At 34.7% G+C, this 22,157-nt stretch overlaps 1 protein-coding gene across 1 annotated transcript; it reads right to left on the bottom strand.

Annotated features, from left to right (window-relative positions):
* Positions 1–7,095: 7,095 nt before the first annotated feature.
* LOC133854704 (protein ASPARTIC PROTEASE IN GUARD CELL 2) lies at positions 7,096–9,580 on the bottom strand. The gene has a single exon (XM_062290961.1). The coding sequence runs from the start codon at positions 9,520–9,522 to the stop codon at positions 8,062–8,064; it is 1,461 nt and encodes a 486-aa protein (XP_062146945.1). The 5' UTR covers positions 9,523–9,580; the 3' UTR covers positions 7,096–8,061.
* Positions 9,581–22,157: the final 12,577 nt, after the last annotated feature.

Genomic DNA, 22,157 nt, shown 5'->3' with positions numbered 1-22,157 from the left:
TATGGGATTCCAACTTAAGATGTGCGTGTCTACACCATGCTGCACACATGATTATACCCACAACAAAGGTACAAATATCCAGAGATTCACTACTTGGGTACAACCGTACAAGAAGCTTCAAGCAGTTTTTTGAGGGCTATAATGCTGCGTCGTTCGAAAGGTGAATACTTTCTCTTACATTTTGGGTGGCTGGGATTGTTGGGGGGGCAAGTATTTCTTTTCTGAAATGTATAAATCCACTGTAGTGGATATGCCTTAATATGATCCATGACCATTTGAGTATCTCTTTTTGCTTGCTTTTTTGGACCTACCTTTGTGTCTGTGTTTTCCTATTTCTTGTGTAACCTAGAGATGTCTCCCAAAACTTACTGCTTTGTGTTAATTCACTCCATAAGTATGTTTTAGTTCTTTTTTGGCGAGGATATCTTCATTAGAAGGATGGGTTTCCAGGGTTGAAATATTATAGAATTTTTTTCTTGGGTGAGTGTTAGAAAAGTTAATATGAAGATATACAGCATACAATAGAGAAGAATAAATTTTGGTGTCATCTTCAATTTTTGAGAACTCTGTAAGAATGTAAGGCATATTAGCCCCATTATTTTGTGACAATGAGTTGTATAATAAATACAAATAAAAGATGATTCCAGTTTTCCCTGACTTCTCAGGCAAACGAATATGATTGCCCTAAATTATTTCCATGAAAGAAAGTAATAGAAAAAGACATATAAAATGTTATGATGATATTGGTTTAAGTAAAGGGTTAGTTGACAAAATTTTTGGTGTAAATCCCCCCCACCTGAACTAAAGGAAAAAAATGTAGTACTTTATTCTTGAAGTTTGGATGCATGATGAGCAAATTGATATTGATAGTCTTAAAATATAAAGTTTTAGGGGTATGGGTGGGTACAGTTTTGGATTTTCATAATGCTTGAAAAGGTTAATGTAAGAACTACTGATGAAATAAGGATTGGACTAATTAATTATATGTGCTAATTTTGCCCCTTGATTTATAATCTTTGTATTTTGGTTGTGGCATATGTGGTAAAATCATCAATATATCTAGAAGAAAATTTGAAGCAGTGGTGCCCATTGAAGAGACTATGAAGTTGTTAAAAGAGCATGCAAGATCATAGTAAAGGAACAAGGACATTTTTGTATTGAGATTTACAGTGATTTATAATATATCCATATCATGGTCTCCAAATGATCAAAGTCCTAATGAAATTTTAAATGGTGTTAGAATAAGATTTTATGACAACATATACACCAATACAATTCTATAAAGTACCTTCAACTTCCTATGAGATTCTTCTTTTTCTGATTTCACAAAATCCAAATTCTGGTTTATAAGATGCTCTATGCTGAATTTTCATGCAACTGGAAATTATGAGTTTGCGTGTTGCGGGCATATGCTGCTCTGGTAGTACAATGAATCAAAATCATACAAATATTCTTTTGGTGCTTTTGCCCCACCGTCAGGCTTGTGACCATCCATTCTTGTCAAAGATAATATTCCCTATAGCAGAGAAAATACCTAGGGATATGCAGATTAATCTATTGAATTGCTTGGTAACCACGTTTGCCATTTGTCGTGTATGCGATGTGAGTTTTTTTTTTTTTTTTTTAAAAAAATTTTTAATAAGACACTTTGGTTTTTTTCTCTTTTGAAATTTCTGGAATGCATCTTATAAATTCTTGTTTGTGTAACTCTTTGCATCTACTGGAAAGCAGAGTCTGAATGTTCTCATTGTTGCTATAGTACAAGGCATTTGTAGATTTATGTTGCCTATTTCCAAGGGCTATAAATAATTAGATATGTGTTGGTGCTCTAAGTTTTTAATTGAAGGCACGGTATTTTCATCAACTAAGTTTGATAAGAGCTCATCTGAGAAATGTTTTACTCTGGCCACATTTTGTCACAGGAAGGACTTCAAGAGATGTGTGTGATGCGGGAGCGACAAGGAGGATGAAGAAACTTGATTAGTTATCTATTATCCTAAGATTATAATTTTCATTTTCTAGTTTTAGTAAAGGCATTTTAGAAACTTAATAAAATCTGGAAACGAGCAGATTTATTTTATTACAAATGGGTTTTATATTTTTCCAATAGGGCTTGAGCTTGTATTATTTATAGGCTGAGTTCTAGAAAACTTGGTGACCAAGTATTGGTGATAATTATAAATAGTTTATAATAGGCGTTAGGGTTTTAATGGTGGTTTCCTAAATATAATTTTTTTGAGTTGAAACTCACTTGTTTTCTTGATTATGGTTTCTAAGGAAAGCCTAGTAGATTAGAGCCTTCTTCTTCTTCTCTCTTGCTCATATATTTTAAGTGAACTTGACTTAGGCCCCGTTTAATAACCCCCTTCCCCTCCCCTCCCCTTTCCTTATGGGGAATTTTTTTTGTTTAGTGAAAGTAAAAAGTGATTGATATGATATAAAGTAGAAAGAATTTATATAAAAAAGTGAAAAAATTTTGTATTGTAGTGGGTTTTTTTATTTAAACAATAATAAAAAATGGTTGATGTGATATAAAAAGTAAAAAAAATTAAGAATGTTTTGAAGTTGATGTTTTTTGGGAGAGGGGAGGGGAAGGGGGTTATTAAACGAGGCCTTAGGTGTGATGAAGACGTCTGTATGTTACTTTACATGTTTATATGCCTTTATGAATGTATGTATAATATCCTCAATCTACTTCATCATTTCACATTTGAACAATTGTTTCCTCTGTTAGGCTGTTCATTGATTACTTGTGTATTCGGCCATTGTTGTCGTTCATCTCATCTCTTATCCCTTAGCAAATCAACAATAGATAACTACATAAGAAGAATGTGCTGTCACATGACCTTCCAATCTAATTCTTCTAGTATCTGATGCATGTACAGGATCCACCTGATGACCCTGTTGTTACCATGTGTGCCCATGTTTTCTGCTATCTATGTGTATCCAAATATTTGAAAGGTGATCATAATACATGCCTTGCACCTGAATGTAAAGAACAAATTGGTTCCAAGGTCACTTTTTCCAAAGCTTGTTGAGCAGTTGTCTCTCTGATGATGTTAATGGCAGTCCTATGAGTTTTCAGTTCACTCTTGAGTTCAATAGTTTTTTTTTTTTGATAAGTAAAGTATATTCAAAAAGCGCAAAGGGGTGCAACCCAAGTTCAATAGTTTTGTAGAATGAGTATAGTTCATCTTAAATCAGAGCTGTTCTTCAAATTCTGTGGCACATTATAATATGCATAGTTCCATGAAATGTAATTGATGTTCTGTCTTCTGAAAAGGCATACAAATAGAATTGCCATTAAGGTGTTAATGCTACAAAGCGCACAGCATTTCGTTCAAAGCTACTAGCTGAAGGACCAATAAAAGCAATTAATTTTTCCCCGTGGATCAGCATGTTGGTCTTGGTGGGGATTTCGTTGAACCAGTCTTGTACAAATACAGGTGGCTTGATGGCACAATGACTCTGGGTGCAAGGGACACGGCTTAGAGATTTCAACGCCCTACCTTGTGGAACTGTGAAAACAATCCTGGAATGCCTTTAGTTTGTTTTTCTTCTAATATTTTATTTTCTTTTGGCAAGGTGGGTATCAGTAATAAAGGTATCTGAAAGTCATAGTTGTATTAGCTGACAAAATGCTGTTCAAAGATAAGGATATTATTACAAGACCACCCTCCTAGATGTGCTTTGTGGCAGTACTTTTGTTTACACAAACTGATGATATAATGCACGATTGTTTCCCTTCTGTTTCTTATTGCTTAATCTGGGTTGTAGTTTCAGTATCTGAATGACTATTATTTGTTGCAGGTGACCGTTATGCTCGATGTCATTAAAAACCAGAAACATTGGGTTAAACGTGGTTGCTGCATGTCATGTTATTCCTTTGGATCTTTGGTGGAAGCCAACTAAGGAAGACTAGGATGTTGATCGAGCACATAGAATTGGACAGACTCTTCTTGTTACTGTAACATGGATCACTATCACAGACCAAAGTGGAGGCTTTGCCACTTTGTTAATGGTGAAGTTGGTCTAAATACCACGTTCTCCGATTACTCCATGTTCATCTGGATTTCGGTAATTCTGCTCTCTTGATAGTAGTCTAGAAAAAGGAAAAAAGCTCAAGAGATTCAAACTTGAACCTTGATCAGTGAATGTGACAGCAAGTTAATTTGTATCTGCACTTATAGTGCCTGCTGACCCTGTGGCTCAACTAGCCTAGTAAGTCTAGTGCATCTCAATGGTTAACTTATTCAAGTTTTGAGGCCCATATGCAAGGCATTTTTGTTCTCATCAATGGTAAACAGAGTGAACTAAACCATTCTATAAATAATAAATGTGCTCAGATGGCCTTCTCTCCTTCACAATTTTTTGTGATTTTTCAAGTGGCTGGTGATATTCAGAAAAAACTTCTTAGTGGCATCCAATCTGGCTGCTTTTTTGTCCAATGCCCCTTGAGGCAATTATAGAATTCAGGGATGCTGTTGATTTAAATGATTTCATTGGATCATGGTCTTGCATCAAGGGTTGAATTGAAGGACTGAAAAAGGGAAAAGAGAAAAAGAAAGAAGGCTTGGCAGGTGCCTGATTGTGGCTGGTGGTGTCCAGTCAATCAATGTACACATTTTCACTTCATAATTTTTCATTTGTCTATAGAAATCATGAGATGGTAGGAAGGAGGATGGGGTAAAGGGGATGTGGACCCAACTAAGTTGGACCCGAAAAAGATAAGACTTTGAGGCTGGATCAATGTTTCTCACAGATTTGCTATGCCTATACATGTTCTTTCTTTCTATCAAAATCTAATGACTAATGTTATTTAGTAGACAGTTACATAATTATTGGGGTAATGTGACAATAAAAACTTGTCTTTGAATTTTTTTTTTACAATTACCGATCCAATAACTTATTCTTACTATCACATCATCAATTTGTATGATAATCGTATAATAGTCTACTAAATGATATTACTCCGATTTAATATTAGGTAGCTGTTGATATTAATCCCTACTTCTTTCACTGATTCTTTGACCAAGTGTGTTAGTCTTTCCACCTTTTGTATATTCTCTCTCTCCTTTTTTGTGTGCGTGTGTACGTGGGGGGCGGGGGGGCTCATTTTTCTAGCTGAAGTACTTTAAATAAAGGGAAACACTTTGAGAAAAAATGGGTGTTCAATTGTATTCATACTAACATTTATAGAAGGGGGGGGCGGGGCGGCTCTCATTTTTCAAGCTGAAGTACTTTAAATAAAGGGAAACACTTTGAGAAAAAATGGGTGTTCAATTGTGTTCATACTAACATTAATAGAAGGGGGGGGGGGGGGGGGGCGGCTCACATTTTTCAAGCTGAAGTACTTTAAATAAAGGGAAACACTTTGAGAAGAAATGGGTGTTCAATTGAGATCATACTAACATTTATAGAATAGAAAAAATTGTATCATTCGTCTTTATGGTTGGCTTAAATTACAAATCATTTCATGTAATATCAAAATTAATTCAAAGATTCATGTGTTTGGCCTAATTTATAAATTCCTCATTGGAATTGAATTCCGTTAAAAATTTTGACAGATTTTGTGAGGCGCCATGTCAGCGCCAAAAAAGATAGTGACACGTGACAGACTTAATAAAAAAACTATAAATATATTAAAAATATAAAACTTCAAAACAATTAGTTTTTTTTTTTTTTTGAAAAAGCAAAGGGGTGGCCACTAAGGGTGAAAATGCAGCCAGATAATAATCGCTCACATCCGCACCTAACCGCTATCCATACATGCAGATGTGGTTAGCCAAAACCAATATCTGCATATGCGGATGTGGATAACAATTTTAAGAAATGCGGATGCTGTTAATAATCACATCTGCATTCCTTTTATATATATATAAGATTAAATTCACAAAAACATCGTTTTGGATTTGGTAAGTTCAAGACCTTTAGGTTATGTTAGGTTTTTTTTTCACTATCATTACAAAGTCATACCTCATTACATTTATATTTTTTCTTATCTTTTATTTTATTTGGTAATCCAAATTCCAATTACTCTATATGACAATAACACTATATGACTGATAATTGCGCATTATGTAACAAGTTAAATATTAATTTATTTAAACTTGCATATAGTAATAACTGCATTAATTAATCTTGCATATAGATTTAGATAGTGATCCAAAACGTCCATTACTTCATATTTAGATAGCGAATAATAACCACGCGGATGCAGATAGTAATCATATAATGGGAACGCAAATATTAAAAGCGATAAACACATCCATATTTTCACCCCTAGTGGTTGAGCGCCACCCCAGCCACCTCTGGGGGGCCACCTCCATCGGCTGGAGGTGGCTTGGCCAACCCCAAATTTATTTTTTCAAAGTAATTTTAAGTTTATATATTTATATTTTTTTTATTAAGACTGACACGTGTCGCTATTTTATTGACGTTGGTGTGGCGCCTAACGAAATCTGTCAAAATTTTTAACGGAATTTGACTCTAGGGAGTGATTTGTAAATTAGGTCAACTACATAGATTTCTGAATTAATTTTGATACCACATGCAATGATTTGTAATTTAGACAAATCACAAGGACCAATAGAACCATTTTCCCTAAAGAATACCTAACCAGTAATATGAGTAGAAAGTCAAGAAACTTATTGTGTATGGGGTTTTGTGGAACCTCTTAGAACATGGACCCTTTTGAAGTCGGATGTGCTTTTACTTTGGCTTAAACCCCATGAGGCTTGAGCAATTTTAATGGAATTTATCTTTCCAACCTTTGATACATTGTGCTAAAAAAATTGCTCAAGCACAGGTGAGCCCTCAAAAGACTTGATACAGTTTAGAGAAATTTGTTTATGAGATAAAGGACTTTCAAGCAATAATGATTTTGTCCAGTGCTTTGGCAAACAAAGTTAGGGCAAAGCTTTTCTAAGCAAATGATGCTATTTTCTGAGCAAGGCTTACATGGATTATTCCCTTTTAGGCTTTTACTAATTTCACCTGCAAATTTTCCAACTTTTGTGGGCCTCTTAAAGTCCTCACAAAATCCAAAGCAGGTTAATAGGGTAGAATTGTGTCCTTAATTTATTTTTTGGAAGGTAAAATGAACCGAAATCTCCTATTGTAATAAGACAAGCAATTATGAAAGCATGTACATTTGCTCAGATAGGTGAGTCTCATTGGAATCGGGTTAGGGGATTGTAGCCAATCCTGATCCGGGCGGAATAGTGTTTACAACTAAAAGACGAGCTACATCACAAAACCCAAGATGTCATGATTCTTCTTAATTTCCCCAACCTGAAAAGAAAGGAAAGTAATATCCTAATTTCAACCTTTCAAAATAGGAAAAGCAAAGGCTTTTGTAAGTTGCTTGTGTAACAGGAGAGGTGACCAAGATCCCTAGTGATATTCTTCCCATCCACACCATGGTGGCTCCCTGTTGTCTCGTGATTGAAACCCTACAGAAAAGTTAGGAGAGAGAGAGAGAGAGAGAGAGAGAGAGAGAGATTCTGTTTGGGAAAGATAAGGAAAAAAGATGATGTTGGGGATGTCCAGTGTAAGGGTCAAAGGCACCATAAAGACTGTTTGTGTAATGAGAAAAAGGGGGGCATTGGACTCTATCATGGCACATACCCATAAAGGGTGCTCTAATACCCAAGTAATACCCTTTTCTTTTTCCCTTTTGTGATTCTTTTGACTGCCTTCAAATTTCTCTTAGGAATGATGAATATACAACTCTTTTAAACTACCACTTTCCATTAACTCTTTTAAACACTATTATAAGCAAACCACAGTATATATAATTACATTACCTATAAAAATAGCAGCATTAACAACATCAATACCCTAATTACATTTAGCTAAACTAATGAGGCACTTAACAACATCATTAATAAAATCACCCGAGATTCTTCTGTACTTTTACGGCGAAGATTGCTTCCAGTGAAAAAATAACTGGAATTCTTGTAAACGAGATCTCAGTGAAAATATTGTTATACGTGCCTACATTTTTAGCTAATTTAATTAAAATATTAATTTTGTAATATGACTCAAAAATAGCAAAAATTAACAAACGTTTGGACCAAACCCCATATACCCAAGTGTGTCAATGGAAATCTGGATCCCTGCTTGTTGAATGTTCCCCAAAATAGTAAGCCCAGAAGAGGTTGGAGCAAATGCAAAACAAAAAGTTCCAGCATCATTCACTGGAACTAGAAAATTTTGTGCTGGAAGGGTGAGGCTTAATCCGCCCGAGAAATAGAACGATATGGTTGGTACCCGAACCGTCACAAATCCGGATAGATCATAGCATGTGTCAAAAATGGATACTCCGGAGACCCGAGGAAGGTTCCCGGTTAGTGCGATATAAGCGTTGCGGAACGCCTCATAAGCTAAAGTCGGCAGCCTTGACACCGGGGTGCCGGTGTCCATAACAACCCCTCCGTCACCCAATTCGGTCAACCGAAACACATCTTCAGAAATGGGTACCTGGATACCTCCGACTCCGAGACCCGAAAGCCCGACATAGTAGAAACTCGGAGCCCGTTGATTTCGGAGCAAGGGGACCCATGCAACCCCTTGGGGAAACGCTCCACGCCCGAACTCCATCCACCCGGACGTGCTGGTGCCCCGACTTGCCAAACAATAAGTAAACGCACCGCCAGCCTGGCCACCGAGCTGACCCAGAAACGACATGGACCCGCCTCCAAGGCCCAACAAACCGGAGGCTCCTACGAACATGCCCCGGTTCTTGTGGCCGCACCCGATGGCCACATTCTGAATCGTGGTGCGCCCCAACGTCAGTGTCTCGAGCACCAGCGTGCCTTTGGTGTAGGACCCGTCGGCGTAGGACACCTCGTATATACACTGACCCTTGTGGCAGCCGCCGCCATCGAGGCGGTCACACACGGCGGCGCTGCAGGAAACTCTGGAAAACGAGCGTGAATCTGCCGGGTTGAAAACCGGGTCGGACTGCGGGTAACACTGGTCACAGGGCTGACACTGAACCCACACAACATCACTGCCGAGATCGATGACCATGTACTGATTCGTCGGAGGGCTACCAACGCCAATCTGAATGACATATTCCCACGTTCCATGGTCCATGCCGGACAGCACCTCCGACCCAAAATCCTCTTGCGCCTGATAAGTACCACCGGCACTAGCATTACTAAGGCGGTGAACAAGGCCGGCGACCCTTCTAGCGTCACGTTTCATGAGCTCGAGAAAACGGTCATGGAAGTTGGCGTGAGCGGGTGCAATTATATTGTCCCTGTGCATTACTTTCACCTTCCCTTTCTTCTCACCGGCGTGTTGTGGGGTACTCTTGGTGGGCTTGTTGGTTCTGATCTCGGCGATGGTTTCTTTCACTTTGAAGTGTTGGAAATCAGGGTAGCGCGGTACGGTGTTTTTTGATGAGCCTGCTGCTGCCGTCGAAGTGGAGGTGACGGTAGCGAGGAGGTGGAGGTGAAACACCACCGCCGGCACGATCATGAGTAGTGATGCTCGCAGGGGTGGCATGGACATGGTTGTGGGAAGGAAGGCTTTTTCAGTAGTGGCTGGTTAGCTTCGATCGGCTTTTCCAGGGGGGGCATTTATTTGGTTTGGGTTTTGGGGTATGTGGCCCATGTGGGCCGGGGGTGTTTGTGGAAATATGATAGTTTTTTCTTTGTTTTCTAGTCTCTTGGACTGATTTGTGACTTTATGGAAAATATTCACGTGCCTTGCTACTCATTCAACTTTAGTTAGTAGCTTTTATAATTTGTGACGTGATCAGTCTACGTGACATTTTTCACGTTAATTTTTAAATAATTATATTTTAAAAATTAATTTTTCTTAAATTATTAGAAATTTTTTGTAATAAATTGAAGCAATGTTTCTCTAAAAACAAATTAAGATTTAAAATGGAGAGGAGTCGGTTTCTTATTTTAAGATAGACAAAATTGTTATTTATTTATTTTTTTGGACAGTTTGACCCCTCTTGATTAAGGAACTGACTCCTCTGCATTTCATTTGAAATGAAAAATGGAAAAGATCTTTCTCCAAATTACCGGAAAATTGCGATGTACCTTTGTACAAAAAATGACAAAAATATACTTATAAAAAATTTAAAAAAATTACAAGGAAAAAAGAAGCAAAAAAGCATAATTTTTTTTTTTTGGGAAAAGTCTACATAGCTCTCTAAAACTACAACTCAATTGACAATGTCTTTCCAAATTACTAAAAAGTTGTCAATGTCCTTCGAATGATAAAAATAAAAGTATCTTTAAGAGATAGCTCAATCGGCTGGGAACCACGTTTCATGAAACGGAGATCACTAGTTTGAATCTTCCTTCCCCTCTTGTGCGAACACGTCAAAAAAATAAAATTAAATAAAATTAAAATTTTAAAATATATATATATATAATTTTTTTTAATTTTTTAAAAAGGGGAAAAATCCAAGGGGCGGCGGTTTTTTTTTGAAGGAAACCAAGGGGCGGCGTTGGAGCATGCTATCTCCCACTTACTCTCTGTGGCCTGAATCTGGGTCCCGACTCCCTGGCCAAGGAAATTCTGGTGGAAGATTCCAAGATGCAGACACACATTTGCTATATGTATATGCTATATTGCTATCATGCACTCTCTTAGCGAGAAGCTTCTGGCTTCTAAACTCTTCCTAAAAATTGGCCCATGCCACCACCTTGTTTGGCTGTTTGGCATGTGACCGACGGGGGGGAAAACATCGGCCTTTTTCCCCCATGCCAGTTGAGACACCTGCAGACAAAACCCGCAAAGCATTAGCTGGTCCTGCCTTTCCTCCATCCGACACATGCCGTCAATCAGGTGGTATGTACGTAGTTCGAAGGGGAGTACGTGTATTTTTTTTTCTTAAATTTTAGTGTGGTCGACGTGACAGTATAATATAGACTATTACGTCAGTTTATAAGTTAAAATTAACCTTATAAGTTAAAATTAACCTTAATAAAGGAACCAAGGAAAAGGATTAAATATTATTTATATATAGTCCATCCTTTTGTCTCTGTTCTTCTTTCCTCTTTAACTACTGCCACATTTAATTAATGGCACTAAAATGTTCATGCTTGTTGCTTACAGCCATTTTATTTATTTAAATTAATCATCTGATCATATATATACTATAAAGTATATAAACTCTGCAGCATTTACTATTAAATGGAAATGATTTGAGAGAGAGAGAGAGAGAGAGAGAGAGAGGGAGAGGAAAAAGCTAAGGGGGGTGGGGGTCATCATCAATGATAAAATAAGGGTGGGATTGAACATTGTGCTACCTTTTTCTCCTTGATGCTTTTTTATGTCTGCCCTTTGAGCAACTATTGTGACTAAAGTGAATTCACTTGTGTATCCCTTGTAAACAGGCTGCCTACTAATGGTTAAGTTCTTGCATTAATTTCTTGGGGTCGTGATCCCGATTTTTATCATTTCTTACTAGTTTAAACTTTTAAAATAAGTGATGATTTTATATGATATCAAAGTCAAATGTCTTAAGTTCGAACTTTATCTCTGTCAATACACCTTTCATTTCAGTTGAATATTCAACGGTGACTTAAACTTTTAGGATGATTTAACACCAACTAGCTACAAATGAATTTGATAAATAGCAAATTAATTTCCACCCTTCTTAAGTAAAGATGAGAAGAAGAAGAAGAAATAAATAAATAAAAATTGTTGCTGAAACAAGAATTGGACCTTCAATCCTTGAAAAAAGCACTAAAGGTGGATAATTAGAATAACATGACTTGACTATTAGTGAATTGCATTCACAACATGACATAAATGATGAAGATTGACTCGTGTGTTCAAATTCAACTTGCAATTCGCCATCATTATATCATGTTCTATAAAAGTCTTTATGCTTTCTTGGATCCAAGAAGACTTCCATGTTTCAAAGAAAAAAAAAAAAAAAAAAGGCATCAAGCAGAAACTATAATGTTTTACTGTCATTTCAGTTGGTTCTATGTATCATATTTTTGGAACAAAGTGGTTCTTTATTCTCCCATAGTTAACACATACCATATATTAATGAACCCTTAAAGTTTTTGATCTATATAAGGAGGTGTTCTTCTAAATCCATTTTATGCTGCACCCTTATTACTCTATCATATCTCTTGTAATATATATATTTATATTATATTTCCGGTACTGTACCAATAAGCCTTAAAAAGAGGAGCCTTTAATATTGCCCGATGGCCAGCCCAGTCTCAATAAAACCTTATAGGCTAGCCAGATTCAACCTGACTAAGAAGGATTGTGTCACCTGGCCGGACTACTAACATTTTTTTTATTTTTAGAGACTAAAATATGTGTGCCTAAGGGTGTGGGGGGCCACATAATCAAATTCGCGAGCCCATAAACCTTTCCCCTAACAGAGGAGGGCTGATTGGCAGGGGACGGGTTACCGTCCCCTTGCCCTCCCTTTTGATTAATAAATGGTTTTTTAATCAAAAAGCAATTCTGATGTGACATTAGAATTGCTTTTTGATTAAAAAAACATTTATTTATTATATATGCCGGTTGGGGGACGGTTTTTCGTCCCCCAACAATCAATTCCCCTAACAGAGAACCCGCGGAAAACAATACTTCATAAAGAGAAGGGAATTGGGTCATTAAGAGGTATGTTCAATTTTAGCCAAAAACTCTTATTCTTTTACTTTTTTTTAAGTTATTTTCTTTATTCAAGATAAATTTTGACTTAAGCATTGAAGTCTCTTCGCTGACCCAATGCGACACTTTGAGCTTGACCTTTCTTTCTAGGTACTTTTGGTTGAGAATTTGACATATAATCAACTAGTTCTTCATATATGAAATCATTGAAATGCATATAATTGCAAAGGTTTGGTAGTAGTTTGATTTTCTTTTCTTTTTTATCCTTTTCTTTTAAAGAGTATTTTGGTCCCGTGATTTTGCAAGCTAAAAGCACGTTTTAAATAGAATTACAAAAGGCATCCCATTTTAGGAGTGTTTGAAAAAATGACGGTTTTAAAAACGTCAAAAAATTTACATTTTCAAACCGTAAAAAAGAGCATTTTAAAAAATGTACGATTTATTAACTATGTTATGAAATTGCCATTTTTTCAAAACCGCACGTTTTAGATGATGAAAATTCTATGTTTCTTCCTAGTTGAATATTGTAAGGAAACTTTATCCGAGTAGTATATGTGCCAACTTTGTGGGTAGGCTTTCCTTGGCAAACACTAATTAAAGAAGAAGACTATATACCATGCACGTACACTTCATATTTAATTATCTCCATGAATTTGAGTGGAGATTTAAAAGTGAATTAAAGGGAATGTATTTTATTTGAGTATATATATTATATATTGAGCTTTATGGTATTAGCCTTTTCAAATTAAACCTTGAAAAGCTTTAGGTACAATAAACATAACAACATAATAAATACCAAAGAGCCCACCACCTTTGTGAGATATAAAAAAATGTAGCACTCGATCAGTTGTCATGCACCAAGATTCAAAACTCGACGGTCATGGCATTGCCTTTAGGCACGAGCAATGTTATATATTTAATTTAATTATTATTTTAAAAGTTATATCAATGTTAATGAGTTATGCCCATCATGCTTATGCATAGTGATTGATATGGAGGATCAAATTTGAAAGTTGTTTAAGAAGTCAAGGTTCAGTGTGCTGGTCGGTAATTCGTCCTTGTTAGTAGGGCCGGTTTGATAAATTTTGAAGCCTAAGAAGACAAGTTTAAGTGAGGCTATTTTTTTTTTATATTTAAATATTAATTAAATTAAATTAAATTAAATTAATTTTAATATTTATATTATATTTTTTATTTAATATGTCAATTAGAGCACTTTCTTCTATTTGTAAAATGTATTTTAAAACTTATTTTATTTTATTTTATAACATTTTAGATAGAGAATGACTTATCACTTGATTTAAAGACACGAATAAGATCGATTTAAAGAAAAATAAAGAGAAAAATAGAAATTAGTTATATAACGATTGATTTGTAATAGAATATAATGCGAAAAAATTATTGGACATTGAAGACTCACCAGGGGTGTAATTATATCTATTATGCACAACGCAAAAAAATGAGAATTTATATACTTTGAAGACTTTTCATATTTTTTTAAACATTCCATTCAAATAAACATTAATTGTGCACGTTGGACTAATTTCATGAATGTAAAAATAGAATTTTTAAATAGAGTAAATAAGTGGGACTTTCCAAGAATTTATTGATTTTTTTTTAGACTTTCAATTTGTAATTACTTTTACCATGATTGAGTGCCTTAATTAGAGTCTTAAAATTTGTTTTGGAAATAACATTTATTGTATAATTTTTTTTTTTTTGACATGTCCACACAAGAGGAGGGAAGGGGAATTCGAACTAGTTACCTCCGCTTCATGAGGCGTGATCCCTAACCAATTGAGCTACCCCTTGGAGACTTGTACAATTATTAAGTGGGGGCCTAAATTAAATATTATTTTATTAACTTTTTACCATATTAGAAGCTTAAAATATTTTTTTGAGCCTTCATATTTTTTTTAAAAAAATATATTTATTATATAATTATGAATTGGGGGCCTTAATTAGGTGACCACCTAAGCCGTCTAAGACTCGAACCACTCATGCTTGTTAGGATATATTATATATATATATATATATATATATATATATATATTATGATTCTAAACAATTGATTTAGGCTTGGTTAAAGTTTGCACGCGTGATGTGATGGAGGCAGTAGGGCAGAGGACGTGCAAGACATGAAAGTTGCAAGCTGTTTCTACTACACATGCATGCATAGTGATTCCAGTACCTGGACTACCCATATGCTTTTTCCATGCCACAATAAGCACTATAAAGGTTGCACTTCGTGGGTATAATATTATATAGATCAACTCTAACTCGACGTCTCAACTTATTTAATTAAAACGGTTCGAACTTTTTAATTTTAACTCTTTAATTTTACATTGAGTTCGTGAGTTATGTCAAAAATTACCAGCTATTATGTCGTGTGTAAAGTTCAGGTCGTGTCAAAGCCTAAATATAAGATAATACAGGTTAATTCTAGCCAAGCCAATTTAATTAAACGGGTCAGAATTCTCAACCCTAATCCTTTAATTTCGTGTCGAGCTTACAGATCGTGTAAAAAATTGTCAATTCTATTATAAAGTTGTGTTAATTGGGTTGCAACGTTCTAAGGGACTAGGTTTGGTTGGGTCGAGGCTAGGTGCGGGTTCTTCAAGTTTTAGTCTCGAGTTTGGTCGGGGTTAGGTGTGTGGGTTAGGCTGCATCTTAGGGGCTAGCCTCATGTGGTTTCACTTTGGATAAAATGTTCAAACAAATTTTGTGGAAACTTAAAAAAGAGAAAAATAAAACATAACCTCACCCTCAAATCCTTGCATTTTATTTGCCATCCTACCTCCTTAGTTGGACTGAGATCGATCAGACTCATGTGGGACAACAACAAAACCCACAAATCTAAGCTAGCTAGGTAGGCAAAATGCACACAAACTCCCCCTCCCTTTATTGGGCACATGCTCTCAAATCTAAATACCTTAAAAATGTGTCTTTCCTCCAAGCCTCTCGTCCCTCAAATGCATCCTTTGTGTGGAAAAGCATTCTCCAATCTCAATCTGTCATCAAACAAGATGAACCTGCCCCTCTTTAAACCCACCCCCTAAACACCCACTCAGACTGTAATCCTTCTCTTAGACTAATTAAATGATCTAATCCTTTCAAAATCTTTCTCTCTCCCCAGCGTCAATGCCATTCCTAACATTGAATCTGAGTGGGAAACTTTTGGAAATTGAAAATCCTTCACAAAAACACAAACTCTTCATGTGGAAAATCATTTGGAATGTGTCCCAATCCACTCTACTCTAGTCTCCTACCTCAACCTTGAAAACGATCAAAACTACCTTTGCCCTCTCTGCTCCACTTTCCCGGAAGAGAAATGATTCATTTCCTGCTCTCGTCTTTCTCTTATTCTCCCACTTTTAAAAAATATCATTGAATCTGTGGGGTTCATGTGGGTCTCTCATATACACCCCACATATTCAATAATAATTTTCAAAAGTGTAAGGTTGGGAGAAGAACAAAAGGAAGATGTACGTATAATACATCTCTTCTCTTTGTGACCCAATTGTTGGTGAGGCACAAGCTTCCCACTTCGTTGTTCAAACAACAATTAGTCACCAATATTGTCAAGATATCCTTCTTGAACGAGACTCATGATTCATTGTTATCCTTAGTCTCCAACGCAGTGGCCTTATTGCTAATTGAAGAATTGCCCTCCTTTGTTTCTGGTACTCTTGGTTTACTTGGCACTTTTAGCAGCGGGCCTGATCAGCAACCAAGATTGACAAGAGCGCGAATGTTCGTGCTCACAATATCGCACATTAGACTGCTACGTGCCACTCATTTTAGTGGCAGATTACCCTCTTATATGATCTTTTTGAGTAATTCTAAAATCACTTTTCTGTCATTTTAAAAATGAAGTGGCTTTTAAAATTATCATTTGATCAAAATTTAATAGTGATCAATCATAAAGTCAATGGTAATTTTAAAAGTTACCCCATTTTTAGAGGGACACAAGGGAGACTTCTAACATTACTCGTCTCGACAGCAGCAAAGATCCACCTAGCTTGGTGATTTTTTGCGGCAAAAGTTTGAAAAAATTAAAACATGATTTTTTTTTTTTTTTTTTTTAAAAGGTGGTCTATTCTTACATGAATAGATATTCCTCTTCGTAAGGGAATAGTTATTTTCATAAAATAGCTATCCTTATGAATAGATTCCTACCAATTAAAGTAATAGTTATTCTAATAAAACAGTCATTTCATTCTAATGACTTATTTCATAAACCATACGAGACGTAAAACAAACCCTTCTATTTCTCCATCTCTCCATCCATCTTTATCCAATTTTTTTTTTTCAAAACAACCACTAATATGTAAATTAAGTTGAATCTGACGCATTAATCCGATACTTCTATCTCAAAAATTTCATATTATATATAATGGGTTGAATATTCTCAGACCACCTTTAAAGGGAAAAGTATAAGCAAGGTACCTAGAACTTTACAAAAGAATTTGTAGTGGTTTTTAACAAATCATCAGAAATAGAATTGACAAATACTCCAAGAACTTATATATATATATAATGTTGTATAATGAAAAAGTGGGCTATTTGTCAAAGAGTGTTGATAGGGGTAGTACAATTTTTACTACAAATTTTCTTATAAATTAACGTGTAGAGCAGTTCATAGTTGGTAAAATGATTAAGCAAAAGATAAAATAAAAATTGTCTTGTCAATTTAATTTAGTTAGTAGCAGACTTGCCAACCATATACTCTTAATCATTTCACCAATTATGAACTGTCACATTAATTTGTAAAGAAATTATAGTAAAAATTGTAATACTTTAAGTAGTGGAAAAATTTATGCTTAAGCAGTTAGGAAAGAACATTATATTAATTGATCGATCTAACCGTTGAAGTCCTCATTTCCTAGATCTTTCTCCATATGAGAGATACTAGGCTTACACGCAATCTTCACACCTATTTACTTACACCTTGACGTGGCATTAGTGACATGGCATTATCACATTATATTTTCGCAAAATAAAACATAAAAAATGGCACCACTAAGTTGTTGAAGTGACATAATGAAGGAGAAAAGATATGGCAGACAAGCCTGGCTTGTCTTTTCTGTTTTGAAAAAAAGGCTGTATTTTATTTTTCCTTTTTTATTTTTTTGTAATATCATTTATTTTTCTTCCCTTCATGATAAGTTAATAAACATCTCGTTCATGCTAATTAACTTGATGAGTACCAAGCAATTAACCAAATTCCTCGACTCACAGATTCCACCATAGCAATTAACCAAATCATGCCTTGTGGGTTTCACTGGCGGAACTTTGATGGTGGCTTGGAGAGGTGTTTGGCTTGGTTTTGGCTTAAGAGATACAGAGAATAAAGATGCGATTTATTTTTATTTTTTTGGCCGAAGAAAGCATCAATTTCATAAAGCAATTTTTTATTTTTATTTTTATTTTTATTTTTTTAAGGAAAAATTTGATGCGGTAATGTCACATCAGGGTGTAGGTAAAGGTAAATAGGAGTAAAGAATGGTTGTATAAGTGTAGCATTTCTCTTTTCAAATTGATCATTACCATTTCAAAATTATTTTAAATCAAACATAAAACTCCATTAATTATATATCTCCATAAATATTTGCATTAGCTAGGCTTCAAGCTCAAAGCTGTAAAAATGTTTTTTTTTGTTTTTGTCATTGAGATTTTTCAGTTTCGGGTTAGTGGTTCTAGGGTAATTTTCTATTTCGCTTCTGCGTAAATAATTTTTTTTTAAAAAAAAATGTTTATAATATAAATGCAATAGCTATATAATGTTACATACCACATAAATATTTTATAAATATCTATAAAGCAGATGTGACATGGTCTAATAACTCTTAAATCAGCCCTAATTAAAATATATATATATATATTTTTAATGACCACTAAACTTTGTTACATCAACTTTATAAAAGATTTATTAGATATATATTTGTGTTATATATTGCATTGCTTCATTTTGGAAGCTTGTTTCAAAGAAAGTTTGTTTTCTTTTGTGCAATCATGCTTAGTAAAAGATAGGTTAAATTAAATAAAAAATAAAAAAGTTAAGACAGCCTTTTTCCCCTAATGAGTGGGGGTTGTTAGTCTTAAAGCAAAGATTTCTTGTAATCTGAAGTTTTAACTCTATAATGGCGGCTGAGCTCATTGTTTTGGCACAATGCTAAGACAATAATATTAGCTTTGATTTGTATCGAAGGTAATCGAGGCTTAGGGGAAATCTTGCATACAATTGGTTCTCTTATAGCCATTAGGGTTTTGTTTGTTAATGCGGCCTATTTTATTCTCCTTTCGTTTTCTCTTTTCAAAACAAAAGTATTAATAAACAATTCAAAAAATAAAAAGAGTAATATTTAGAAATTATATATATTTTTATCCCATAATACTGATGTAACAGTACTTAGTCAATTCGAAGACCCAATTGGGTAATTATATATGTTCAACCTTCACAAATGATCCATTAATATTTTGACTACTAAGAGCTAGCACTAGCAGCAACCTCCTATAATTCTATTCTATTCTATAAATGTAGGAAAAATTCTTAAAAACTCACTTTTAACATACACCCTTGGTGTTCTCGTAACCCTAATTATTGATGTGGCACTTTGACTTTGCGCCTTGTATACACAAAATGCAAGCGTTGCTTAATTACCTACCATAATTTAACAAATGGAGCCTAGAATTCTAACACCAAATTTGAAGACCTAATTGGGTATTATGTTCAACCATCACAAATGATTCATTAAGATTTTGACTACTAAAAGCACTAGCAACAAATTCTTTAAATTTCAAATCTTTCATAAATGTAAGAAAAACTCTTAAAAATCCACATTTAACATACTCTCTCGGTGTTCTTGTAACCCTAATTATTGATGTCACACTCTGACTTTCCGCCTTGTACACACATAACGCAAGTCTTGCTCACCTACCATATATAATTTAACAATCAGAGTATTAGTAGATGCTCTTCTGGCATGTTTCCACTGATCCCACTTCGTATGCCCTTCAATCAGATTGATGACACATATTGTTTGATTAAGAATGAATTAAACATCTGTGGTCGTGGGGGAGTAGATTAAGATATGGAAGATTTTCAATTGTGTTAATGGTCGGAAATACGACAAGACCAACCTAAAAATGATAGGATAGAAAAAAGTAGAAAAGAGAACTAAGTGGGAATTAATGTCACAAACACAATAGAAAATTGGAGTCGGAGTACATAAGATATGCACGAACATTCTAATAATTGAACCATTATTAGCACTAAAAGTTGCTCTTAATTTTTAATTATAGCACTATCATTTTTTAACTCTCTCTCAATAATACATGCGACGTACACATGCAAATGCACGTGTAATAGAATAGTAATGTTATTCTTTACACCTGTTTATTACACCAGTTGAAGTGACGTATTTTAAGTAGCTTCTCATGTCGGTTATTTCAAAAAACTAAAAGAAAGTCACGTAAAACACATTACGTCAGCCGATGTAAAATAGGTATGAAGAATCTCTCTCTCGCTCTCTCTCTCTCTCTCTCTCTCTCGATAATATATACATGCTACGTACACATGTAAATGCATGTGTAGTAAAATAGTAATGCTACTCTTCACGCTTATTTATCACACTCATTTTATACTAGTTGATGTGACGTGTTTTAAGTAGCTTCTCATGTCGGTCGCTTAAAAAAACTAAAAGAAGGCCACGTAAAACACGTTACGTCAGCTAATATAAAATAGGTGTAAATAATAGTATTGCTCATAATAGAATTCTAAACAATTTTAGTGGTAGTGTATGCGACCAGCTGTGAGAAGAATATATATATATATATATATATATATATATATATATATATATATATATATATATATATATATATATATAAAATTTAATTTCTGTTAATAGTTCTACAAATTCAAACCTCAAATCACTAAGTCCCCAAGGGGTAGTTCAATCGGCTGGGGACCACGCCTCATGAAGCAAAGGTCACTAATTCGAATCTTCCCTCCCCCTCTTGTGTAGACATGTTAAAAAAAAAAAAAAAAAACTCAAATCACTAAATGCCATTAATAAGAACATTAGATATTATTCAATATATCTCTTGTTAATTAGTTCCACAAATTTGTAGAACTAATAACAAAATTGAGTTATATAAATAGAAGGCACATCCTTTATCTGAAGCAAAGCTAGCTTGCCCTCTTAGCTGGGTTGATTGACAGGGAGACACCAAGTTTAGACATTCCATGTCGTTTTCAGAGATATCAAGAGAATCCTCCACTTTTTGCTCTATCATGAAAGCCAGCTTCTAGATGACAATTAAAGAAGCTTGTACAAATAAAATAATTGAATAAAGAAGTAATCCTTTGTTAGTGCATAAATTCAAAACAGAAAATTAAATGCTCTTAAGGTGCGTTATAGAGTTGCTTTTCTTAAGAAGTAACTTGCCCCCACCAATTGTGATGAATATTGGTATGCACTTGGTCATATCAAACACTTCTCCAGGATACAATAGAGCTCAGAGATGTACGCGTATATGTCCGGTGCTTTGAACCATACTAGAACATATAAAGGTACATACACCCCAATATTGCTTGCTTTAATTAAAGCAATAATTTGATGTGAGTTGGATGTTATTAATGCCTACTTTAATTTCCTTTTACTTTTTTTTCTTTTTATGTGAAACTTTCATCTTTCAAGTCTCTTTAAATACCTTCCCTTTTAAATATTCATAAACCATTTATATATACACATAATTATGCTAATTTTGAAACTCTTTTAACATCCTTCACTTATGCAAAGCTTGCTGGCTGCAGATAAATGAATGTAGAATGGACACTGTGAACCACAAAGTGCTTCTTTTCTTTTTATTCTCAAGTTAATTTAATCAGCTCCTCCGTAATTGTTTCTGTTTATAGCTTAAATTTCTTTTATTCTGCTTCTTCAAATTTTTGATCCATCTGCTATTCTTCCAACTTCTATCTAATTCTTGTTTAACTCTTTTTCAAATCTACCATTAAATCTGTATAACTTACATGTGGGTCCTATAGATTCAATGATAGATTAAAAAAAAAAAACTTCTATTCTTCCAACTCCCATCCAAGAGAATGAATCAAATTCGTCCTCCAACCTCCTAACATATAGACCATCATGCAATTTTTTCTCTAGCCTCCGAGAAAGTTATCACCTTATGTGGAGATGAATGAGTGTAAAGACGACCACACTTGTTATGATGTGATCATCCCTTAAAACATGTTATCAATAATTTCAACTAATCTTTATATATATATATATATGACTAGCGTTTTTTCCTCGACCGTGACAAATAGCTCCAATAATAGCCATAACGGGCGTATAGATCACACCCATAAGTATTTGTTTGGTATGGCATAGAGTGCTCTCTAAAACAAGGATCAATGAAATAATATGAAAGACGATGACTAGTAATAGGGCTCTTTTCTTTTCTTTACTTTTGAGGTTCTCTTAATGTTTGCAAAAATAAGTGAAAATCCATCAAATTCCATTATGGTTTATCCT

The sequence above is a fragment of the Alnus glutinosa genome, chromosome 13 (assembly GCF_958979055.1).
Source record: "Alnus glutinosa chromosome 13, dhAlnGlut1.1, whole genome shotgun sequence".
NCBI lineage: Eukaryota > Viridiplantae > Streptophyta > Magnoliopsida > Fagales > Betulaceae > Alnus > Alnus glutinosa.
This window is presented reverse-complemented; position numbering and strand designations above follow the sequence as displayed.